At 35.0% G+C, this 27,313-nt stretch overlaps 1 protein-coding gene across 1 annotated transcript in view; it reads right to left on the reverse strand.

The window, feature by feature from the left end:
* RIF1 (replication timing regulatory factor 1) overlaps window positions 1-27,313 on the reverse strand; it is a 56,862-nt gene that overhangs the window by 28,563 nt on the left and 986 nt on the right. Inside the window, exons 3-20 of the mRNA XM_030852793.2 lie at window positions 26,826-26,904; window positions 24,692-24,788; window positions 23,460-23,587; window positions 23,272-23,366; window positions 22,211-22,400; window positions 20,377-20,469; window positions 18,020-18,158; window positions 15,643-15,794; window positions 12,891-13,008; window positions 11,850-12,014; window positions 11,253-11,363; window positions 10,518-10,580; window positions 10,157-10,257; window positions 8,573-8,659; window positions 5,349-5,422; window positions 4,952-5,132; window positions 3,488-3,595; window positions 3,036-3,185 (exon numbers count right to left, since the gene is read on the reverse strand). Coding sequence (XP_030708653.2) covers window positions 3,036-3,185; window positions 3,488-3,595; window positions 4,952-5,132; window positions 5,349-5,422; window positions 8,573-8,659; window positions 10,157-10,257; window positions 10,518-10,580; window positions 11,253-11,363; window positions 11,850-12,014; window positions 12,891-13,008; window positions 15,643-15,794; window positions 18,020-18,158; window positions 20,377-20,469; window positions 22,211-22,400; window positions 23,272-23,366; window positions 23,460-23,587; window positions 24,692-24,788; window positions 26,826-26,904 — 2,131 coding nt within the window. The remainder of the gene's footprint in view (window positions 1-3,035; window positions 3,186-3,487; window positions 3,596-4,951; window positions 5,133-5,348; window positions 5,423-8,572; window positions 8,660-10,156; window positions 10,258-10,517; window positions 10,581-11,252; window positions 11,364-11,849; window positions 12,015-12,890; window positions 13,009-15,642; window positions 15,795-18,019; window positions 18,159-20,376; window positions 20,470-22,210; window positions 22,401-23,271; window positions 23,367-23,459; window positions 23,588-24,691; window positions 24,789-26,825; window positions 26,905-27,313) is intronic.

The raw sequence follows: 27,313 nt of genomic DNA on the forward strand, positions 1-27,313 counted from the left end.
AAAAGATATGATGGTCATTATAAAAATCAAATGGGTAATTAAAAGACTACTGAAATTAAAGTTCTGTAACACAGTTGCTCTTCTTTTATTCTCCATTACCTTTCACTTGTCCAATTCACTGGACTAATTCACATGTCTGCCACTAAAGACAATCTCCCCCAGTCAGTGTTAAGGACCAAGAGGAGGAAGGGAGAGCCCCCAGTTAACCTAAGAAAACCACATGGAAGGTTCAGTACAGATGATAACCTACACATCCATATAGAAAAGATGTTAAAGCTCCAGTGCTTCCTTCTTGCTCACAATTACAAGGCAAAGCTTGCTTGTAACTACAATTGGCTATCAAAGCCAGAAAAACAGGGGATCTCTCCTGGGTTAGAAAACACATTCCAGCTACCAATATTGTTCAATATTAACCTTTATTGACAAATATGAAGAAGGTGTGCTAAATACCAATAGAACTAATCCACGAGGAAAGAGGTAATAACAGAAACAGAAGAAAACTACTATCTTCAAAGAGGAAATCATATCCACTTAAAAACATAAATGTAGATAGCTAGTGGGAAGCAGCCGCATGGCACAGGGATATTGGCTCGGTGCTTTGTGACAGCCTGGAGGGGTGGGATGGGGAGGGTGGGAGGGAGGGAGACGCAACAGGGAAGACATGGGAACATATGTTTATGTATGACTGATTCACTTTGTTATAAAGCAGAAACTAACACACCATTGTAAAGCAATTATACCCCAATAAAGATGTTAAAAAAAAAAAACATAAATGTAAAAATAAAACTATTATAAAACACCTCAGCATTTAAACAGAGAAAGAATGGAAACAGAAATATCAAGGTCCCAGAAAGCAGTACCAAAAATAAAGCAAAACACAAACAGATATAAAGAAAGAAAAGTAACAGACATAGAAGATGACACCTGAAGATCTAAGCACTCTTCCTGAGATGAAGGCACAGCTCTTTAGATTGAAAGGGTCTACCAAGTACTTAAAACAGTTTAAAAGATGCCTCAAGACACACCATGGTGAAATGTCTAAATTCTAAAGGCAAGAGGAAAACCCAAAAACTTTACAAACTAAAAAAGAGGTTAATAACAAAAAAATTAAAAATTAGTGGGACTTCCCTGTAGTCCAGTGGGTAAGACTCCACACTCCCAATGCAGGGGGCCTGGTTTTGATCCCTGGTCGAGGAACTAGATCCCACGTGCACGCTGCAACTAAGTTCGCATGCCACAACTAAGAAGCCCGCATACCATGCTTCAACTAAAAGATTCCCGCATGCCACAACTAAGACCTGGTGCAGCCAAAATAAATAAATGTTTTAAAAATTATTTTAAAATATTAGTATCAAACAATGCATTTGAAACAGTAGCAGTAAGAACAATAGGAATAGTCTTAGATGCATATTTTGTAAAAATGAAAACAATTTTACAGAAATGAACAAATGAACAGTATCTTCAAAACTGATAAAAATTTTTCTGAAACCTAAAAATTGTAACTAATTACTTAGTTACATATTTGACAAGGAATTATCAGTCACATACATGTCTGTTATTCCCAAAATACAAAAATTGGACAATGAGGAACTCCAATCTCACTAATGAAGATATACGCAAAAAATTTTAAAACACTTATCTACAATGTTTTAAAAGATTTTCACTGTGACCAAGAAGTGCCCTTCTCAAGGACACAAGTTTGGTTTAACATACGGAAATGCACATTACCAACAGATCTCATATACTCCAGCAGCAACCAAATATGGGCAGCAAAGAGACCATACATAACAGCTGAAAAACAGCTTTAAAACTTCCAAAACATCAAGCAAGCTTGGTTAAGTTTAGAATTAAATAAATATTCCTTAATAGAAAAACTCAACATTATAAAGATGTAAATTCTTTTCCAAATTAATCTATAAATGCAATATAACCAACCAGTGACAAAATCCCAACAGGGTATTTTATAAAACTTGATATATTCTACATTTCTTGCAGAAGAGAACAAAGATGTAAGCCTACCCAAGACAATAATTTAAAGGTGAAAACTGAGGGTCAAGCTTCTCCCTAACAATTATAAAAGCCTTCAACAAATTCACTGTCTAGGTGGCCAAATAAAAGCCAGGGATATACATCAACAAGACAGAAAGTCCCTTAACCTCATGGAGTGTGGGGGGAAGTTACAGAATGAAGTACACAAACGATTCTGATAACAAGATGCTCAGATAGAAATTAACAAGACTAATTAAATAAGATTCTTTGAAGAAGGAAGCACAAGCTTCAACGGCAGTTGTAAGCAGTTCAGATTTTTACTCCAAATGCAACAAAAAGCTACAGAAGTGTTTTAATCTGATTTACATTTTTAAAGTCGCTCTGACAAATACTATAGTACCAAAATACCATAATCAGAATTATGCCAATATTTTAAAAAAGAGATTATAAATACTTCTACTCTTCTCTGCAGGGGTAACCACTATTAAGAGCTAGAAAATCTATCTTTTTAGATGGAAAAAAACATTCTTCAGAGTAATAAATAAATTTCAACTAGCAAGAACACTGTATTCCTGTACATATGTGAGCATAAATATGTAACTTATGGGTAGAAAGAAAGAGGTCTATTCTAGAATGATACATACCAAACTGCTGACAGCAGTTGTTGCTCTTTTTATAGAATAAGGGAAAGGAGTGAATAGGAACCTACATTTTTAGATCTACAAACTTCTAGAGGATAGACTTTAAAGAGCTAACAGATACGATAAAGCAAGGTCCAGGACAGTAAGATCCTTGTACGGTTCATCTAGAATGGCACAGACACACAACAGAGTAGTAAAAACACATCACTGTTAAATGGTCCTGATACATGGACCTTAGAGTCCAAAGACACAAAACTTTTTTGCAAAGCTGTTACTCGTTTTATACACTAACTTCATTACTTATAAACTAAAAGCATTAGTAAATGACAGTTCACAAATGTTATCTCTATTTACTTGAAAAGAATCCTTTACATGCAAAAAAGGTCAGTATCAGGATAAACTCACTGAAAGGCCTTCATCTTCCAAACTGGACATTATCTTGGAAGAAAGTTCCTCACAGCACAAATTCTCCTCTGCAGTTGCCACCAAAGCTGCACAGCGAGCAAATGCTCTATATAATTCTGACCAAGTTTTAAGTAAGGTCTTCATGGTGGCCTAGTAGCAATAAAAAAGAAATTTAGAAAACACATCTACACATCAAAACACCTAACAGAATACATCTTTAACATTTTAAAAACACGGTAACATTTATAGGTGTCAAAGAGGAGACTAGTATAGGGTAGTGATCAAAGGTCAAGAGGAACTTCTCTCTTCCTTCACCACTTTCCTTTCTCCTAAGCTGATTATAGGTCATAAGAAAGTCTTGTTTTAGGTAAAATTACTGTAGGGGTTCATTATAAAGGGTGACATAATATTTTCAGAAAAATGCAAATTCATCAAGTAAAACTTTGCCTTACCGCTGGAATTTTTTGTGCTGAAAAAATATGGTTTATTGGTAAAGTCAGTGCACAATAGATGGCACTAAAATTATGTTCTAAGGCATCACCTTGATTCACTTCATTGGTCTGAAACAAGAAAAATAATGAAGAAGTTAGACAAATTACCATCTAATTCTAGCCTGAAGTAGTAACATCTTACTATGTGTAGTGAGTAGAATTGTGTCCCCAATGTTGAGATGTTCAACAGATGGTGAACTCCTAACCTCTGCAAACTTTGGAAATAGGGTCTTTGCAGATGTAATCATGCAATAATGAAGTCATGCAGGTTTAGGGTGGGCCCTAATCCAATAACTGGCATCCTTATAACAAAAGGGCAAGTTGAATAGACAGAAGCTACTTTGAAGAATGCCATGTGAAAACGGAGGCTGAGACTGAAGTGATGCATCCACAAGCCAAGGAACATCAAGAATTACTGGAAGCTAAGAGAAGCATGGAACACACTCTCCTTCAGAGCTTCAGAAGAAACCAAACCTGCCAACACCTTGATTTTGAAATTCTGGCCTCAAGAGCTATAAAAAAGTAAATTCCTATTGATTTAAGCCATCAGTTCATGGTAATTTTTTAAGCAACCCTGGGAAACAACACACTGGTTTTAAGTCCTAAAAAAGAATCCCAAAGGTGACTCCAAAATCTTTTACTATACACAGAAGGTAGATTCAAGCAAGGACTTATAAAAAGGGCCTCTAGCATCCTTTAAACAGTTGGCAATTATTTATGAACATAAACTTTTTTCTTCAGGAAGAATATGTTTAATGGAGTGTTGGCTCGAGCAGCCAAAGTAAGGGCTACTGTATAACCACATAAAAAATTCCTTGGAGTCTTCACTCCATTTGAGAGTTATAACAGACTATTTCCCAAAGAATAATTCCATTTAAAGACTGATGAACAGATAAAGCAGCTGATGAACTATTAATAGTGACAGAACTTGAGCTCCATATGCTGACAATATTGCCACTTTTTAAAGTAATTAAACGTAAGGGTTAGTCAACTCTCAACAATTAATGATTTAGGAACTACAATATGGTTTTGAGGTAATCACCAACATAGGATCCCATCAACCATGGGATCCTAAGAATATACAGTCTAGTCAAGATACCCATATTATTCCCCGTAGTACAAATGAAAGAACCCAAGATATAAACAGGGGAATCTGTATATATCATGTAAGCCTTCTGGCTTTCTAATTACTGGAGAAAATGGACTGTTTAGTCCCCACTAAGTTATACTTTCTTGAATAAGGCAGAAACATGATGAAATCAACTAATCTAAAGAGTAGAAAATTAACCAATCCTGCAGAAAAAAATATGCAATATCTTCCATTCAAATACAAACTTCTATTCATATACCCCTGTGCTCTAACAAGGAAGAAAAAAAGGGAAGATATTAAATTTGGGGGAAACATGCAGCTAACTTATATCATACCTGATTTATCAATTCAGTTAATGGGGTGACTATAATACTCCACATTCTCCAAAGATGCTCCTTGTTTTCCAACTGCTTTGCATTTTGATTAATAACATTTAAGACAGAGTCACTGAAAGCTAGTGGTGAAGTTGGACCAGAAAGAACACAGCCTACCAGTGTTTCCAGGTTGAGAAAAAACCTGGAGGAAAAAATTTTCAACTATGCATTAACTGTATGTTCTTCGAAAATACATTAATTACATTATAGCAAGGTTATAAAAATAACTGACAAAAAAAGAATCCCAACTCTTATTTTGATTTTTTTCATTTTTAAAAAATTGAGAGTAAGTCAAAAGAATATCATTCATCACATGACAAACTTTCCAAGATAAACAAAATAGTTTGTTTAAAATTACCTTTCATCTTCTACACCACATGCCAACAGATTATTATTGAAAATTAACTGAATTAAGAACAAAGCAGGAGTCCCCTGAAAAAAGATGGGAGATGGCAATCAATCTTCCTGTTACAAACAGTATATTCTTCTTGTTATACTTGTTTTCTACAATCAATTATGTGAAATATGACCGTTTTAAGCTTGAGAAATTTAACTTTCGAAATTACTTAGGAAATGACAAAAATGATAGCAAATGTACTTCCACAAACCACACACAAAAAGCAAGCTCTTTATATTTTAATCATAGCTGTTACATCTATGTGAGCAATTAAAGAACAGAGAGAGATTCCAGATATAAAAAAAATGTTGACTTAAAACTTGCTGGATCAATAATACCTACATCCAGAAGATATTAAATATATTTTACCATAAGTAACCCAATGCTACTAAGCTTCCAAAATTTATAACAGTAACCAAAACTATTATTATATAAAAGCAAAGAGAAAATTTTCCTTCTAGACCCTTTGTTTAATCCAGGAAAATAGTTCTATTAATAGTGCCATACTTAATTATTCACATTAATTATAATGAGTGTACCTTGTTTTATTGTGCTTTGCAGATATGGCATTTTTTACATATTGAATGTTTGTGGCAACCCTATGTCGACCAAGTCTATTGGCACCATTTTTCTAACAGCATTTGTTCACTTCATGTCCCTGTCACATTTTGGTAATTCTCACGATTTTTCAAACTTAACATTATGTGTCCTGACTGCTCCACTAACCAGCCATTATCCTGTCTCTCTCCATCTCCTCTGGCCTCCCCATTCCCTGAGACACAATACTGAATTTAGACTAATTAATAACACTACAATGGCCTCTAAATGTTTAAGCAAAAGGAAGAGTTGCACGTCTCTCACTTTCAATCAAAAGCTAGAAATAATTAAGCTTAATAGGGAAGGCATGTCAGAAAGGCTAAAAGCTAGGCCTCTTGTGCAAGTTACCGAAGTTGTGAACGCAAAGGAAAAGTTATTGAAGGAAATGAAAAGTGCTACTTCAGTGAACACAAGTTATAGTAAGAAAGCAAACAGCCTTATTGCTGATATGGAGAACGTTTTAGTGGTCTAGACAGATCAAACCAGCTACAACATTCCCTTAAGCCAAAGCCTAATCCACAACAAGGTCCTAACTCCTCAATTCCGTGAAAGCTGAGAGGTGAGGAAGCTGCAAAAGACAAGTGTGAAGCCAGCAGAGGTTGGTTCACGAGATTTAAGGAAATAGCCCTCTCCATAACATCAAAGTGCAAGGTGAAGCAGCAAGTGCTCACACAGAAGCTGCATCAAGTTATACAGAAGACCTAGCTATTTAATTAATAATGATGGTGGTTACCGTAAACAACAGATTTTCTACCTGTTGATAAAACAGCCTCATATTGGAAGAAGAAGCCATATAGGACTTTCACAGCTAGAGAGGAAAAGTCAATGTCTGCTTCAAAGCTTCAAATGACATGCTGCCTTTTATTAGGGGCTAATGCAGCTAGTGATTCTAAGTTGAAGCCAATGCCATTTACCATCCCAAAAATACTAGGGCCCTTCAGAATCATGCTAAATCTACTCTGCCTGTGCTTTATATAAATGGAACAAACCCTGGATGACAGCTTATCTGTTCACAACATGGTTTACTGAGTATTTTAAGCCCACTGTTGAGATCTACTCCTCAGGAAAAAAAAAAAAGAGAGAATCCTTTCAAAATATTACTGCCCATTGATGATGCACCTGGACACCCAAGCACTCTGACGAAGATGTACAATGAGACTAATGTTGTTTTCATGTCTGCTAACACAACATCCATTCTGCAGATCAAGGAGCAATTTCAACTTCCAAGCCTTTTTCAGAAATACATTTCATGGGCTTCCCTGGTGGCACAGTGGTTGAGAGTCCGCCTGCCGATGCAGGGGACGCGGGTTCATGCCCCAGTCTGGGAAGATCCCACATGCCGCGGAGCGGCTGGGCCCGTGAGCCATGGCCTCTGAGCCTGCACGTCCAGAGCCTGTGCTCTGCAACGGGAGAGGCCACAACAGTGAGAGGCCCGCATACATAAAATAAGATAAAATTAAATAAAAGAAAAGAAAAAGAAATACATTTCATAAGGTTGTAGTTGCCATAAAGAGTGATTCCTCTGATAGACCTGGGCAAAGTAAACTGAAAACCTTATGGAAAGGACTCATCATTCTAGATGCCGTGAAGAACATGCATGATTCATGGGAAGAGGTCAAAATATCAACATAAACAGGAGTTTGGAAGAAGTTGATTCCAACCTTCCTGAATGACTTAGAGGGGTTTAAGACTTCAGTGGAGGAAATAACTACAGATGTGGCAGAAACTGCAAAGAACTAGAATTAGGATTGGAGCCTGAAGATGTTAAAGAATTGCTGCAATCTTATGATAAAACTTCAACAGATGTGCAGTTGCTTCTTATGGATAAGCTAAGAAAGTGGTTTCTTAAGATGGAATCTACTCCTGGTGAAGATGTTGAAGACTGCTAAAGCGACAACAGGATTTAGAATATTACATAAACTTAGTTGATAAAGCAGCAGTAGGGTTTGAGAGGGCTAACTAATTCTGAAAGAAGTTCTACTGTGGGTAAAACGCTATCCAACAGTATTACATGCTACAGAGAAATCATTTGTGAAAGGAAGAATCAATCACAGCAAACGTCACTGTTGTCTTATTTTAAGAAATTCCCACAGCCACCCCAGCCTTCAGCAACCACCACCTTGATCAGTCAGCAGCCGTCAATATGGAGACAAGACACTCCAGCAGTAAAAAGATGACTCACTGAAGGCTCAGATGATAGGTAGCATCTGTTTAGCAATAAAGTACTTTTAAATTAAGGTATGGTTTTCTGTTTTGTTTTTTTTAAGGAATAATGCTATTTACTCACACTTAACAGACTACAGTATAGTGTAAACATTAACTTTCACATGCATTGGGAAACGAAAAATTTCATGTGACTTTCTTTACTGTGATATTCACTTTCCTGGCACCGGTCTGGAACTGAACCTGCAGTATATCTGAGGTACGCCTGTACTTTGTCTATCATTTTTTCCTTTAACATAATCAGCGTATTCAAATTCAATTCCCTTGGAACTTTGCAATCTAAGTTTCACTACCTTATGAAAAAAAATACCATGGATCTTTTTGTTTATTAGCTAATTTAGTATCATTACATTTAAGATACTTGCATTAAGAATATCCATATTAGCAACCTGATATGCTGGAGAACCTAATACTTTCTGAGGAAGTCCTTTAATTGTAATTTCCATGAGAACCTAAGAAAGACAAAAGGTTTTACTGTACATTAGCCATAAAAGTAGTACCTTACTTAGTAAAAATCATATAGTATTAACTATATTTTTAACAATTTATTACAAGTAATGTTCGTTCATTAATGTAAATACATTCTCATTAGCTTAAAATGTTCAAATACAGAAATATAAATAATAAAATGATGAAGTCCTTTCTTATCTCCAGGAATAATCAATGTTACCAGTTTGGAGTTTATTTTTTAGACCTAAATTTCCATATATGTAAATACAGAGAGAAACATAACTTCCTAGGGCTGTCTTATACCTGTTTTATACCATTAATGATATTGTACTGTAAGATACTCTGGAACTAATTTTCTTCACCTGACTGTGTTACAGAGTTTTCACATCAGTCTATGTAGACACATCCTTAACTGATAAACAAATGTGCAGTTTGTTCAAACTTTTTAAAAATTAATGGTCCTTGAGGCTATTTTCATTTTTTATACTACAAAAAGAAATTCTGCAATCAATTATGTACTCAATAGTGCCAGAAGCAAGTATTTTAAAGAACTGCTAACTAGAAGCTGTATCTAAGACACGCCTCTCAAATGTGACAGAGATTAGCAAACTGCCATCCAAAAATATTATTATACTGGTATTAACCTGAATTATATAACATAAGTGAATAACATGACAAAAGTAACTGTTGGTGAAAATAAGCTTTCACGTATTCTCATTTGAACAGACACTAACAATAATAATTAGCATTCATTGACACATTTATTTTGTTCCAACCCCATAATGCTCTGCATTTATCAACTCATTTAATTATGAACTACTACTACATCTCTTCTTTACAGAGAGACAAGAGAGTAGACAGAGTGTCTAAGTTCATTCAGTTAATAGCTGGGCTGAGGTTCAACCTAGTCTGTACCAGAGCCCTTGCTATTAACCACTATCCTCTACTGCCACAGTAGATATGGTTGTCATGGCACATAAAGGAATCACTCAGAATCTACCTACGGGTATAGTTTGTTCCATCTGCAGTTTATTTTGGGAAACTCACTATTACAAAAAGTATATCCAATTCGCTTTTTCCCTACTATGTAGGACATATTTAAAATGCAAAAGCTCTCCAAGATTATCACCAGATATTTTTTTAAATGTATATACTAACAATCAGTGGAACCCAGCAATCTTGTCACAAAATTAGTGTTCATCCGAGTTTCTTCAGTTCAAGTTTAATGCCCCTTATCCCATTTTCTCTGTACGGCCTATTCTTTTTCCTATGACACTGGAAGATTTCTATAGTTGCCAATGTCATCATTTACTTTATTAAGAAGGTTTCAAATGACTCTATTTAGTCAATGGAACAGCATTTACTAAAGGGCCAAATGGCTGATAAGTACTTGATATAAAATATTTTCCCAAATCCTGATCTGTGGTAGTACCTTCAATATAAAATTCAATTTCAGAATATGGTTTTAAAATTCCAGCACATATAGGTCTTATACTTACCAGTGTTTTCAATACAGGAAATACTTCTGACTTCACTATGCTTTCCAAAGATTTTAATAGAAGAGTCAAAACTTCAGAACCTGGTCTCTCTTTTTTGTTACCTATCAAAAAGGAAAAGGAGGGGTACAGTTCTAAACATGTATTTTTAGGGGTGAAAATACAGTCTTTTCAGGAGTAAAAATATATACTCAGAGAGCTATTAAAAAGTAATTTTTTTGTTTTTTCTTACTAAATAAAGTGCTTTGTTTAAAGGTAAAGTCTGGAAGATACTTCAAAAAAGGATTTTAAAATTAATTTTATATATGAAAGCCAAACAATTCACTGAGTGCTATAAAAATCTTTTGATCATTATAGTGCTTACCAGATTCAATAACTGACTTCACCAAGCTAACTAGCTCCTTCCAAATAGCATTGACAATTGCATCTGCCAAACAAAATAAAAGGTACTTTAGAATGAAACAGATATGACTACAAAAGCTCTCCCTTTCAAGCTTATACTACAGAAATAAATTGAGCAATACTTAAAAATTTAAAATATAATTCTCCTTGTAATAGTCAACCTTGTAATCAGTTTACAATATACTATTCACCTCATTTTTGTTTAAAGAAATATTTTTCAAAAGGACTGTTAACATACTCAGGGTAATTCTTTTTTTTCATCGACTGTATTTTCTGTATTGAAAACCTTTCACTTTTGAGACAAGGATTAAAGACTGAGAAGGATACCTGAAAGCCACTAGAAAAAAATTTTCCAACCAATCCAATAGCAAACTATTTAATTTTTAAAACCTGTCATCATTACTTGATAGGCTTTAGAACACAGGAGTTTAGGTGTAGATACTAAAATCACAGAGCCTAGGTATCAATCATAGCTCCATCACTTACTATGTAACTTTGCAAAAGTTATTTACTTCTCAGTACAACACAATCCCTTATCGGCAAAATAGGCTAACACAGAAGGTTGCTGTGAGGATTCAATGAATTATATGTAAAGCTCCTGCAGCACAATCTGGAAGCAGGTGGCACTATATAAACATTTACTATTTTTTCTTTTTAAACACAGGTTTAAATAATAAAAATCTTCTCAAACATTTACCAGAAGCATCTTTTCTAATTGCAACAAAGCTATCACGAACAGCAGTGATAAATGTATTTGCATGTTTGGAAAAAAAAGAAGAGCTGCTGATTAACGGATGTTCAAGTCGCTCTAAAAGAGAAAAAAAGACAATTATGCAAAACCAAAGCTTTATGAAATAAATTTCTCGATGTAAAATGTTAGGTGGTCTGATACGTTTTCTATGAAAAAGATTTAGGGACTTCCCTGGTGGCACAGTGGTTAAGAATCTGCCTGCCAATGCAGGGGACACGGGTTCGAGCCCTGGTCCCAGAAGATCCCACATGCCGAGCAAATAAGCCCGCGCTCAGCCACGACTACTGAAGCCTGTGCGCCTAGAGCCCGTGCTCCGCAACAATGGAAGCCACCGCAATGAGCAGCCTGCGCACCACAAGGAAGAGTAGCCCCACTCGCCGGTAACTAGAGAAAACCCACACGCAGCAATGAAGACCAAATGCAGCCAAAAATAAATAAATAAATTTATAAAAAAGAAGATATATAAAATCTCTTTCCTCACCCCAAAGTACGGTGTTCTGAACTGTGTTAGTAATTGAAATGATTTTAAAAACAATTAAATACCTAAGCTCAGCATAAGTTTGTTTTGCTTAGCAAAACTCAAGACTTCTGGACCCAACAAAAAATGAAGCAACATTTCAAGCCCCAAAACTTGTATAGAGGGGATTGTGGCCATTCCACCAAAATTTGAACTCAAGTTCATCCGGGGAGTTCCATACGGAGAAGCACCTTTAAACAAACAAACAAAATTGCTAAGTTATGTACGATTGAATTAGTTACCCAAATAAATATATTTTGTTTACTTCATTTCAATGCAATGTACTTTTAAAAGTAAATAATTTGTTTTTCAATAAAAGTTGAAGAGTTTTTGTTTAAAGCCCACAACAGAGTTCCTAATTAAATACTAATCTTACTAGGTTAAGAACAAGACTAGTGTCACACACCATTTAAATGAATTCTCAGACATTAATCCATACCTTAACATTAATATGCAGGCATTCCTAAAACTTAAAATATAAAAATTTGACTCAGAAAAGTTAACGTAAAATAGGAACAGCAGGGCTTCCCTGGTGGCGCAGTGGTTGAGAGTCCGCCTGCCGATGCACGGGACACGGGTTCGTGCCCCAGTCCGGGAAGATCCCACATGCCGCGGAGCGGTTGGGCCCATGAGCCATGGCCGCTGAGCCTGCACGTCCGGAGCCTGTGCTCCGCAACGGGAGAGGCCACAACGGTGAGAGGCCCATGTACCGCAAAAAAAAAAAAAAAAAAAAGGAACAGCAAATAATTTTCTTTCACTGATATACATACTAAGCCACATTCCTTACATCTGTTAAGATCTGACATTTTAAATTATAACTCTAATATTCTAATTCTGAAACAAACGTTAAGAGTCTGTAATGCACTTCATATAATGTAGTGGAAAAAAGTTGATCTTATCCAACTACAATACAATGACAGCAGTACACAGTAACACATACAGAAAACGAACAAAACGATTTTGTGACAAGGCAGCCAAAATTATGTGAATTACATGGAGCAAAGACTTGATTCAAAGCCTTTTTGTAAAAATAAAGGAAAAAAACCCCAAGTAGGTCTATCTCTTACCTTTGTGTACAGGGGTCGCAGGATTTAAAGCTGGAGAAGTAGCTACACGAGATGAACTGCCTTGAGGTGAAGCATTAGAATCAATGCTTATTGTGCTTTGAATCAGAGGCACACAGACCTATTGGGGTTTAAAAAGAGAAAGAGGTGGAGGGAACTGAATCTGTAAATATGTATAACTGTCCTATTTTTTTAAAGTCTTGCATAGGGGCTTCCCTGGTGGCGCAGTGGTTGAGAGTCCGCCTGCCGATGCAGGGGACACGGGTTCGTGCCCCAGTCCGGGAAGATCCCACATGCCACGGAGCGGCTGGGCCCTTGAGCCATGGCCGCTGGGCCTGCGCGTCCGGAGCCTGTGCTCTGCAACGGGAGAGGCCACAACAGTGAGAGGCCCGCGTACCGCAAAAAAAAAAAAAAAAAGTCTTGCAGTTAAATATCCTTAAGAAGCGATCTCAATTGTTTTGATATGTTGAAATTTTATTGGCCTTTTTGATGCAGAGGGTAAAAACTGAAACTTGGAAAAGTGAAAATTTTTATTACAAATATATTTGCCCTAAATTTGTACTATCTATAAATTTCAACTCTACATTCCAGATGGAAAATTATACACATAAATAGCTTTTACAAATAACATCTACATGAGTTTTAATGCTATTGGTAGACAGACCATTTTAAACATTTTAAAAAACACCTTAAGAAAATATGAACTAAGACAACTCCAAGCTTATTTCTAAGATCATTCCAATACCTGTCAAATGTAGCCAATGAGTAAATTATGCCAAGGAATGGGTGGGACAACTGGGTAAGATCAGCCTACTAGGAACTTAAAATGGTAGAATTTGAAAAAATTATGACCCCAGTTACAAGTTACAATCAATGCCCAAGTTTAATCAGTTCATGCTCTATCAAGTTTAAAAACTTCAATGTATTAAGCAATTAAAAATTTAAAGAGAACTTGCTAAAAAAAATCCAATACTTGAGGAAGAACTGATAAACAGCAAGGTACGCAGGATACAAGAATGACATACAGAAATCTGTTGCATTTCTTTACACTAACATTGAAACATCAGAAAGTAAAAAAAAAACCCCTTTTAAAATCACATCAAAAAATAAAATACTTGTTGTACACCTGAAACTATCCCAACATTGTTAATCAACTATACTCCAATATAAAATAAAAAAGTTAAAAAAAAAACCCAAAACTTAGGAATAAACCTAACCAAGGAGGTAAAAGTCCTATATGCCAAGAGCTATAAAACATTAATGATGATTTAAAGAAATGGAAAGATATCCCATGCCCTTGGATTGAAAGAACTAATATTGTTAAAGTGGCCATACTACCCAAAGCAATCTACAGATTTAGTGGGATCCCTATTAAATTATCCATGGCATTTTTTACAGAACTAGAATAATCTTAAAATTTATATGGAACCATAAAAGACCTAGAATTGCCAAAGCAATCCTGAAGAAAAAGAACAAAGCAGGAGGCATAACCCTCCCAGACTTCAGACTATACTACAAAGCTACGAAGTTATCAAAACAGCATGGTATTGGCACAAAAACAGACATATAGATCAATGGAACAGGATACAGAGTCCAGAAATAAACCCACACTTATGGTCAATTAATCTTCGACAAAGGAGTCAAGAATATACAATGGAGAAAAGATAGTCTCTTCAGCAAGTGGTGCTGGAAAAGTTGGACAGCCACAGGTAAATCAATGAAGTTATAACACTCCCTCACACCATACACAAAAATAAACTCAAAATAATTTAAAGACTTACATACAAGACATGACACCATAAAACTCCTAGAAGAGAACATAGGCAAAACACTCTCTGACATAAATTGTAGCAATGTTTTCTTAGGTCAGTCTCCCAAGGCAACAGAAATAAAAGCAAAAATAAACGAATGGGAGCTAATCAAACTTACAAGCTTCTGTACCATAAAGGAAACCATAAACAAAACGAAAAGACAACAAAGAATGGGAGTTTGGGATTAGCAAATGCAAACTATTATATATAGAAAGGATAAACAACAAGGTCCTACTGTATAGCACAAGGAACTATATTCAATATCCTGTACTAAATAATGGAAAATATGAAAAAGAATATATGTATATAACTGAATTACTTTGCTGTACATCAGAAACTAATACAACATGTAAATTGACTATACTTCAATAAAAAATAAATCAAAAAAAGATAAAAGGAGTTATCAGGACTACCCTTTTTTACTTAAACAAAAATAAGATTAAGCTTTCATGTTTAAATGCAGCAAGGATATCAAAATCTAAAGGAATCTGTAAAACTCACATGTAACAATAATGAAAAGCTACAATGGGATTAAATGATTGGTTATCACTATGTAGCCTGGAAAAAGGAGATACAAAAAATTAGAATTGATCCAACTCTGTGTAGCACATGATTTCTATTTCATTACGTAATGCTGACTCTACTCTCAATTATATTCTAAGTCACATGCAATTCCTTTAAAAAAAATCTTTCATGATGCCTCTAGAGTAAGAATATTTGCGTGTTACTGATTAAAAAGGTTTTAGATGCTCCATTTCAGATGACTGGAGAGTATCCTTTGAGGAAAATGAACTCAAGTTCTGTGTCTGGGTGAAAAAATCTTTTATATAACGTGCTCTGCTAACACAGCAAAAACAGCACTGAAAGATTAAATTGGTAAGAATCTAAGAACACATTAATAAAAAAAAACACATAAAGTATTGTAATCAACACTTTAATGTTACCTGTTCAAAATTAGCAGGAAGATGAGGTCCTAGTCTCATCAATAAATACCACCAGACTTCTAGTTTTGTCAGCGCTAGAGTTTCTGTTCTCACATGGATAGAACTCAAAGGTTGCATTAACAACTTCAGTCTTTTTGCACTACATAGTATTTCTTAAAAAAAAAAAAAAAATTAGCACCCAGGTAAAAACATTAAAGAGGTAAAGATTAAACTTTAAGAATGATAGTATGCAACAGCCTACTATAGCAAGAGAATAGATTTAAAAAAAATTTTTTAATTACCAGCTGTTCCTGTTCTACCCAAAATTTTCATCTTGACAAACTTTAGTACGACCAGATCACAATACTTAAGGCTTATTTTAGAAAATAATAACTAATATTTATTAGATACTGTGTGCCAGGGGTGATTTTTCCACCATTTAGCAATGTCTGAAATATTTTTGGTTACAACTGAGAGGCAGGGATACGGAGACTGCTACTGGTATCTAGTGGGCTGCATCCAGGGATGCTGCTAAACTTCCTCTAACACACAGGGCAGTTCTCCACAACAAACTGTCCAGCCTAATAAACTAAAATGTTGAGAAACTCTTTCTAAGCTGCTTTAGTATTCTCATTATCCCCATTTTACAGATTAAAAAATAGAGGTATATTTTTACCTCAAAAAAAGTTGTCATTACCAGTAATTTATTTTATCAAACACTTTAACTGTTGGTGCAATTAATGAGATTTTGGAAATCTAAATATTCATTTAGATTTAGTTCTACTCTACATTAGCGATAATCAGATTGCTTAAATTCCACACAAACACTAAATACACTTTAAACAAAATATTTATACCTGAAGTGTTTACTACATCAGTGACGGGAGGATATATAAAATAATACAGTCTGTGCTAAATCAACTTATCAAAAAGACTTGAAAAGGATTGTGAAGCATCTGTCAAGTCATGTACTTGGTGGAATAACATTGATCAATGTTTCTTACAAGTATTCTGCCATTCAGCTTTCAATTAACATTTTTATAAGAAGAAAATGAAGTCAGACCACTGTGGAAACAAATCCTCTAATCCTTTCTGAATTTCTATCTATGAGAGGAGGAGAACACCAACAACTGCTGTGCAATACCCCATTCTCTTTTAGTTACAAGATCTGCTTTCACTCAGAACAGTGATGGGTATCTACTCTTTGACTACTTTATCTAGTTTCCCATTTAGCCATTCTCCCAATGAGATTTTTAAGTGGAACTGTATATGGAATTTCTGAAATGTTGTTTACAGATGGCTGACTCAGCTGCAAAGAAGCTCATTTTTGCCCCTTCTGCCTTCCCCTCCTTCCTGTAGTCTGCAATTAAGGCATACTGAAGATGACAACAGAAAAAGACAGGCATCTGATTCCTTAATGACTTCCTGGATCCGTAATACCAGTCATAGACTCTCTAGCTCTTGACTTACTTCAAATGAGACAGCATTTTATTTACCTTCTTTAAGTCACTCCTATTTTACGCTTTAACACAACTATACATAATTCCACCAGATTTAATCCTGGATACCTCACACTGAGGTTCATAAACAATAACCAAAAAAAGGTGACATTTCCAATTAAAATCTGTGTCTGGCAATATTTTCAATAAAAGTAGTTGTAGTTAATGCAAATAGTTATTTACAAAACACATTTTAAAAGGGATTAATGGTCTTTGGCAAGGGAAAACATAGGATGAAATCAACATTATTTAGCAGATCTTGTAAACTATCAATTATACCTAAGATTAACTACCCAGTTAAGTAGGTACTCATACTGACCCACTTTTGGGCGAAATACTTTCGCACGTATATATATTAAGCACTTCCAGTGAACAATAAAAAGATAAGGGTAAGGCACATCAAAAGGAATCACTTCTACATATTAATGTTAGCCCACTATCAGGCGCTGTTCTAAAGATCCTGAAAAAAAGTTCCTCTGTCTCTGATACTTTGATTCCATAGCAATCAAAATTGTTTGCTATCATCTATTGGCTGTGTGACCTTTGATGAACTACTTAATCTTCTGAAAATAGCGATAATGCTTACCATCTAAGGTCTACTGTGATGATTAAATAAGAAGTATGTAAAATGCTCAACTAAGTGCTGGAATTCACTAAGAAAGCCACAAACAGCATCTGTCACTTTGTTCAGTTTTTGAAATAGTGTAAAATAAACTTTATATCTGTGATTTTCAATAATGCCTGGCCTTTGAATTCTACTTTTAGCCACAAGTTTATTCCCCTAAAATAATATTCAATGATAGGTAAATATTCGATATAAAGCGCCCCCCCCAAAAAATCAGAAGAGCTTTGTTTTTCATCTTAAGCCATAAAAAATCGAATTTTTAAATATTACTTACCTGGATTTAAAGCAAAATTATCTATTAAACTCTTCCAAGCAATAAAAGCTATTTTTTTAATCATGGGTGCTCCACTACGAAATCCCAGTTCTTCTAGCTGTAATAGAGAATTGATGAAACTCCCACTTCGATGCAAGGTCTAAAAAAGAAGAATCATTAAGAAGTTACTTACCTGAAACAATATATAGGCACTATCATCATTCATTTATCTAACTCACCCAGTGTTAACTATGTAAAATCTAAGGAATTTAAACTTTTTAAAGTACTGAATTTTGTATGAAAAATTCTGCATCACAAAATATAAAGCTCCATGAAATAGGTAATGCATAATACACATTTCTAAAACGTTAGAGAATATCAGAAATGTGATAAATCCAAAATTTTACCAACATATTAAAAAAAGTATTCATATGAAAAAATCAATATTAAAGAAAAATAAGAAATTCAAACTAATAATCTTTTCAAATACACTGAAACAGGCAGGAAAAACAGTTAAGTAAAAGATGGATAAATGACAAGTAAACAATGCATCCCAAGAAAAAATACACAAAAAGAACTTTAATAGTCATAAGTGACTGTAGTCCACACATAATCTGAACAGAATATAAATGTAACAAAAACAACTGGCTTAGAAATTCACAAAAATCCACAAGAAAGCTACTAGAGCCAATAAAATCATTTCAGCAATGTTGCAGAGTACAAGACCAACACACAAAAATCAGTTGTGGTTCTATACAACAGCAATGAGTGATCTAAAAAGGAAATCAGGAAAGCAATTCCATTTACAATAGCACCTAAAAGAGTTAAACACTTAGAAATAAATCTAATCAGAGGTGAAAGACTTTTAAACTAAAACCTACACAGTATATTTGAAAAGGCCTAAATAAATGGAAAACCATCCAGTGTTCATGAATAGGAAGATTTAATATCATTAAAATGTCAATACTACCCAAAGCAATCTACAAATTCCACACAATCTCTATCAAATTCCAAAGGCCTTTTTCACTGAAAAATAAAAGCTGATCTTCAAAAGTTCATTATGGAATTGCAAAGAGCCCCAAATAGCCAAAACAATTGTGAAAAAAAAATTATAAAGTTGGAAGACTCACTTCCTTGACTTCCAAACCTACTGCAACAGTAATTAAAGCATATGGTAATGGCATAAGGAGAAACATAACAGACCAATGGAATAGAGATCCCCAAAATACTCTCACATACACTGTCAACTGATTTTCAACAAGAGTGCAAAGACCACTCAACAAAAAACAGTCTTTTTAACAAATGGTGTTTGGAAAATTGAGTATCCACATGCAAAAAAATGAAGCTGGACCCTTGCCTTACAACCATATATTAAAATAAACTCGAAATGGATCAAAGATCAAAATTTATGAATTAGCAAATCCAGAGAAAAAGCAGAATGGAGGTTACGAGAGGCTGCAGAGGTAGGGGCAGAGGGAGTCAATGTTTATGTAACATGTATAGTTTTTGTTGGGGATGATGAAAAAGTTCTGGGTGTAGACACTGGTGATGTTTGCACAACTGTAAATGCTTTTAGTGCCACTGAACTGTATACTTAGGATGATTATGATAAATGTTATGTTTATTTACCACAATAAAGAAAATCACAACTCCACCCCCTCAAAAAAACCTGGCTTAAAGATAGAAAATACAGTTGATTCTCATTATTCACCATAGTTATGTTCTATAAAGTTGCCTTGACACTGTATTAGCAAATACTGAGCCATGGCTTGTAGGGAAAATGCAGGGTTAGGTTCCTGCAAGCCTCTGATCACATTTTCATCGACCATTTGACACACAACCTTGTTTTATGTTTGTTTTGGTTTAAAGACATCTTGTTGATTCACTAACATTGAACTCACAGCGGACAGCACTGTAACTCACACCTGAACAGTATTCTAGCACATGTATTTCCCCCTTAAGGCACATCATAGCCTTCCGCTGCTTAGCAACCACAGACAGCACTTCAGCACTACATTTTGGGGCCATTTAAAACTGAAATCACCAAGAAAAAGCATGAAACGTGAAAAATGTGGCATCAAATGGATCATGAAATGGACATTTGCTTAAAGGACATTAAGAATTGAAGCAAAAAGGCAGAACGTAACCTTGCTCAACCTCAGGTGGGAACATGCATGCTGCAGGACTCAAATTTTTTGCCACTACACGTGCCTACAATTGACTGCAAAAGCAGCACAAATACTGATGTTGGGTTAACAAATAAATTTTAGTAATTTTCATATACGGCATGCATGAATAATGAGGATCAACTGTACTATGGAAAGTTAAGAAATTAAAGAGTCTGGCATGTAAAAACTGTTCATTAACTGTGTACTTACCTTCCCAAGCAGTTTGACAAACAAAGGCCATAATTTTAACACGTAAGTCTCATTTTTACTCATAAATAGCTTCTGGAGTTCCGAAAGTAATTTCTAAAAACCAAAGCAAAAATATTTACCAAAGACTCTTGGAAAGAAAAAGAATGCAGTATTAAATTGATCTCAGCAAAGTAACTTTTCCCAGATTTTATCAGGAAAACTTTCACATATATAGCAAAGCTGATGGAGTTTTACAGTAAATATCCAAGTATAAATACCACTAACATTTTACTATGCTTGTCTTATCACATATCTGGCCATTCTTCCATCCATCAACAGTTTTTTTCCCTACCAATATACTTTCCCCTAAAAACTTCAGCTTGCTTATCATTAGAGTTCAAATGATAATGCTTTAACCACTCACTCTATCTTTAAAAATTAATAGCTTCATGGGTAACACATCTGAGAAAATTTAAGTTCAAATTTATTAAGAATTTTATACAGTGGACCCCTGGACAATGTGAATTTTAACTGTGCGTTCTACTTATACTCAGATATTTTTCAGTAGTAAATACTACAGTACTGCACAGTCCGTGGTTGGTTGAATCCAAGGATGCACAGGAACCATGACTACAGAGGGCCGACTATGAATTATACAAGGATTAAACTCAAGTTGTTCAAGGGTTGACTGTATACGCTCTTAAGAAATAAATTTATCAATTAAAAAAACTTACAAAGACACTGGCGTCACTTTTAGACTCCAAACCTTACCATGAGGCATCCTGAATTTTAAAAAATAAACAAAACCCCAGGTTTTAGAATCTGGACATCTCCACCACCTCCTGGATTACTGTAATGTCTCCCAACTAGTCTCCCTGCTCCTACGTAGAGTTTTTTTTTCTCAACGCAAACTGATCCCTTTAAAACCAAAGTATGCATATCACTTGTAGACTCAAAAGCTTCAAATACGGTTTTCAATATAACCCAGAGTAAAAACCAAATGCCTTACAATGGCCCCCGAGGTCCTATGTGATTTGGCCCTGTTTCTGGTATCATCTCCTCCTCCTCTCATCCTCATCGCTCTATCCTACTGCCCAGTGTTCGCTGAACACAACCAAGTACTCATATCAGAGCAAGGCCTTTTGCGCTCATGGTTCCTCCTGCCTCAAATGAGCTTACTGCATATTATTCAGGTAGCTAACTCCTATATCACCTTCAAATCACCTTTCAAATAACCTATTCTTTTTCCTCCCCTGACCACCTCACCCTTCCTCTCCGATGGCACTTTCCATCCAGTCCTTGCTGTTTTCCATTAATGCTCTTTACTAAATATACCATATACTTTAGTATCTCTCCCACTAGAAAATAAGCTCCACAAGTTGCTTTTGTTCACTGCTATACACACAGTACCTAAAACAATGTCCAGTATATAACAGGTGCTCAATAAATATGAGAAAGGTTGAAAAACCTAAAACCTGGGGTAAGTAATAACTTTAGGAAACTGTACACACTAGATGCACTTGTGTGCATTAAATTTGTATCTACTGGGATTATGCTATAACAATCCAGATAGCGATGAATCAGTTAATGTTCTCCCTTTTCCAAAAATGCAATTTCTTGCAATCACCATTCGTTGGGGATGGGGTAAAATGCCTGGATTGTAATAACACTGAATAGACAGCTCCCTTCCTTACTATAATATAGGATCAGTGTGACTACATTAACTTAAACAATTCTTTGTATTAATTCAAAGAGGAACTTCCTAGATCATAGAGCAATTACACCAATATGAGCCCTAAGCTTGGTGCAAAACCTTACAATGCAGTATCCAAAAAATCCTTCAAGTATTACTTACGGTAGTCATAAGCTGCTCTGTGATAGATGCTATTTCTTGTTGTTTCTGAAGTAACAACGGCATTCCCATCTCTAGAGCAGTAGCTCCCCGCAAATGTACCTTTTGGGCCGAATGAACCACTAATGGTATGACCAATTTTGCCCATCTAATTGACTCTTCTCCCATTTGAATTGGGGCTTGTTCAATTAGCCTGTGTAGAGAAATCAATGACTAAATTAGTTTGACCTCACCTTTTACGTCTAAAGTACCAGGAAAATATACAGTACACAAGTATGCAGAAATATGCATAGTATGGTCCAACTGTTTTACAATACTATATACACATATATACACACACAAAAATAGATCTAATTTTTAATTGCTAATTTGTAGACTTCCCTATTATTTTAATAAACTTTTCAAATAAGGAGAACGTATTATCTTTCCTTCAGATTAAAAAAATGTAAATACTAATTATTTTTACAGAATTAAGTTCAATATTCTTATAAGACAGGACAGCAGAGAACCATGATACACTGTGAACATCAATCAGGGCATCAGAACACTAAGTAGTTAAAATATAGAGCTCAACAACTAAAGAAAACTTTCAAAGAATGAAAAACAAGTTAAGGCAAAGCACATCAACAGTTCATGCTGTCAGCACATCCATTATGAAAAGCAAGGATGTGTAGGAAGAAGACAGGGGATTTTCCTGTTCCCCTCATCTGCTGCTAGGAATTATTTAATGCTTTCCTAAATGCCTGTTACAGCTCACGTAAAAGTCTGTATTATTTTTTAAACTCTTGCAAAAGCTTTAACAGAAATAATTTTTAAAACCAGAAGTGTGTTAGCAGTAGCAGCAGAACCAAGGCTGTATTTTAAGGACTGTCTCAGTAAAAATAAAGAAACCTAGTAACTTATGCACATCTACTTCCTTCTTCTTGTTACTTGCTTTTAGTCTAGAAGACATTTCCTTCTTTTAATGTTTAACTCAAATTCAAGTCCCAAAAGACTACTCCTTAAAGTAAATTCTAAATTTACTGAAACTGTTCTTCTAAATTCCATAGCATACAAACTCATACCTTATGATGACATTTAATGCTTCATAATCCACAACAGCAGAATGCATCTCTCCTCTATTAAAGACTATTTCTAATGAATCAATTATACGCGATACCTGAAAGACAGAACCAAATAAATACAAATCGAATAAGTCTGAAGTTTTTAACTGGCATGTGGTTAAGAAGACATATACAAAAACTATACTCACTACTTTGCCAACAACTTCAGTGGGAAACGTCTGTTTGGATATCACCCAAAGTGCCCTAGTACGTACATTTTTATCTGAATTCTTAACAATATCATTCAGTTTTGAAAGCAGTTCTTGAATATTTGTCTCTGAAAAATAAGCAGTTTTAATTATGTGGAATCATTTACATCCTTTAAAATCTCTAACAGAAAAACAGAGAAAAATCCTGTTCCCTTCAGTGTCAAAAAGTTAAATGCATATCCAGAGAAAAGGACCAGAGAACCAATGCTGATATCAAACTTCTTCCCAAAACACAAAACTCAGGTCAGAGGGAAGGTATTCTCAGAGAAAACAGATAGTAGCCTCTAAATCAGATATTTTTCAACTAAAATATTTCTATAAGGTCTTATTATTAGGTATGAACATACAAGTCAATTTTTGGCAAGACATTATGAATCCTTTATCTCTGCTCCAAAATGAACAACTCCTACTTTAGATGGCTAACATTTCTATATATAAAAAAAGCAGAAACTTTTTCCTCAGAAAAAAAAGATGGTAACAACTTTCTGATATCCTTAATCCCTATTCCTAATTTCCTCTCTCTAAAGATCACCTCCCAGGTTTCCTTTACCATGACAAGCTACTTACAGAACGATAATTAAGATCACAATCCTCCCTGATATCCATGGGAAACTGGTTCTAGGACCCCCTCTCAGGAATATCAAAATCCAAGAGATGCTCATGTCCCTTATGCCTTCCACATCCGTGGGTTCTGCATCCAAGGATACAGAGGGCCAAGGATGCTTGAAAACTCAGAAAAGCATCAGATCCTGTGCTTTCATTACCACTTTTAGCTCCAAATTATCTCATTTACCACTAGGTGAAAGAACTTTTCAAATTACAGCATGTTCCTTAACACATGCTTGTGTAAAATAAATGACCATCTAACTTCCAAAATTAATTCCATCTAATTATAAACTTCCAAAGCAGGTGTGTTTTTATAAAGGACAAGGTTCAGTTTTTGCAACAATTATTTTTAAATAGGCTTATTTTATTTTCTTTTACAGCAAACCTTATGGTAACACAGTCAGAACTACATCTAAGGAAAAGAAACCTTCCAACAATGATATAACCTAAACACTTTCTCAGAAGCAAATCCTAAACTACAGGTTATGAAACTAATAGAGAGGTAACAGTACTTTTAACAGTATCAAACTATAAACTCTAAAAATACTATATCACAATAAATTTACCTGATAATCCAGAGGTAATTTTCGGATTATATAAGCAAAACCCCAAGGCCTGCAGAGCAGCACTACTGAGCTCTGAGTTTTGACTGGCAATGTGAGTCTTCGAAAACAAAATAACATTTGTTACAAACAAGTACAACTGTAAATTAATTTTTAGACAGCAAAAGTTGATTAAAAACAAATTTACATTTTAATTCCAACAATCAACTGATCTTTGAGAGCAGATTAAAAAGGATTAAGATCAGGAGGCCATGGATACACCTTGGCAAAGAAAGAAGGAAACTAGGTAGAGATCAGCTAAATAAAGAATATTTTTCTTAAAAGGAAAAGAACATCTCCACACATCTGAAAGCAAAAAAAAAAAAAAAAAAAAGCTAACAAATGGAAGATGCTGAAGACACTAGACAGGAAACAAAGAGTAGGAGCAAAACCCTTCCACAAAAAGAAAGCAAGACTCAAAGGCAAAAGCTGACATATTAGCTATGGAGTGGAGCAACACCTCTAACAGAGAGGGAAGGAGCTGGAATGTAACATTTACTAACTAGCTAAAGTGCTAGGACCTTTAAACATTATTTAGCTAGGACCTTTAAACATTATCTCAATACTTCACAGACAGGAGAATTTGAGTCCATAACCATCTGGAATTCAAAGCCCAATGCATATTCTATATGTAAAAGTTATAAAATCCCAAACCTGTCAAAGGGAGTCTTGCCCCAACCCTACATTTACTTGTAACCCTGCATTCTTGGTACCATTTCCCATTCCAAAGTGATTTATCTTCAAATCCCCCCATTTCTCTGAATCCAATATCCAAGGAATCCTCGACTATCTGCTACTCTTGACAGAGAAGAATGGTATATGTTAGTAGTCAAATATAAGAAGAGACACTTCCTTGGAGCACCCCTTTCATAATTAATCAAACCAAACATCCAAAATACTACACCCTGAGATACAAAGTCTTAAACACTTAAGACGATGAGAGCTACTACTATATCTCCTAGATAGTAGCTAATATGTGTGTGATCAACTTTTGATTTTCCTATTAACCACCCACATGCTTCTAAATAATTATTAGGCATTTTAGTTACAAACCCTATTTACAAACAATGCAACTTGACTCAAAACGCATACAAATGAGTTTCTGATCCTACATGCTTTCAAATACCAAATACATTATGCATGTCTTCATCACAACAAATACACTACAAGAATGTGGAAAATGACAATGAAGAAAAATGGGACAATAAATAATACCATTAATATTGTTTATACTATTAACAAGTCTTGACCTACTACACAATAAAGTTCTTGCTTACATGAACAAAAACCACTGATGACTATAACAGGAATATTTAAGAGTAGGCAAGGTAGTACCCCCAATGCCTCAACATTTGGCCCGAAATCATGGTAAAATGTATAATGAACATCTTGACAGAATACTTCCATTTAAAAGCACAAAAACAGGGTCACAAAAATAAGAACTCAAAGGGACTTTGGAGATTTAGTTCAACCTCTTTATTCTAAAAACAAGGAAATTAAGTTACGTGTTAAGGAAAGTCAAGTCACAAAGGCACAGTATACTCAAGTGACGACAAGAGCACAGGTCCTCAGTTTGATGTTAAACTACACAACCTCCCTATAAACAGCAAACAAGATAACCATAAGCGGTTTTTTAACTAAGCAAGAGTGGCAAAAACTAAGGGTGAGTGAAGATAAAAAAATGAATGTTACCCACACAAATAGACCAATGACAAAACAACAGATTCATTTTATTTAAAAGTACATTGCTACAAAAGGAGAAAAAAAACAGATTAAATAATCTCTGATCACTGCTTTCCTATTAAGAGTGCAAGTTTTGGATTCAAGTGGCCACGGCCGACTTTAGGCACATGAAACTAATTTCTTCTGCAAAGTGGGGATTAAAGACTAGCCTCACTGGGACAGGGAGGATTAAGTGAGAGAAAACAAGATAATTAAGATAGCACCTGATACAGCACCTGATACACTGTAAGTCCTCAAATAGTACTGTAATAACCCTGCTGTTATTTTATTTTAGACTCAAAGTTTTTGAATTAATTGGCAAAACCTGTTTTCCCCACAAAGTTAAAAACTATTTACAACAAATATACATACATACCTTTAAAACTCTGAATAGCTGAGGAAGTTTCTTCTCAATTTCTATAATGATTTCTTTTCCATCTTCTCCAGTCATACGACTTCAGAAAAGCAGAAAGAACACAAATTTATGCAAACAGCAGACACAAAAATGAACTATGAAATACCTGCATAATCTTTTTAAACATTGTTAGAACACGGGCAAATTAACTGACCCAGTGCTTAAGATACTTAAGAACATATCAGAATACAAATACGAAGAAACCCTCAGAATAACTTGTGCATCCACACTATACACAGGTTTTGACAGCTTCCCTATGTGAAGAGGGAACAGGGAAATCTACCCCTAGTTAAAAACTAAGAAACTTACTAAATCTTTATCGCTTTGTACCAGTTGTTACCCTTTCCTTGCAATTTCCAAACTACATTTAACTCAGAAAAACATGGTCTGCAGGGGAAAAAAAAAACGTGGGAAGCACTTGCGATTAAAAGAGAACTCGGTTTATTGCT

This window comes from Globicephala melas, chromosome 7 (genome assembly GCF_963455315.2).
Source record: "Globicephala melas chromosome 7, mGloMel1.2, whole genome shotgun sequence".
NCBI classification, from domain to species: domain Eukaryota; kingdom Metazoa; phylum Chordata; class Mammalia; order Artiodactyla; family Delphinidae; genus Globicephala; species Globicephala melas.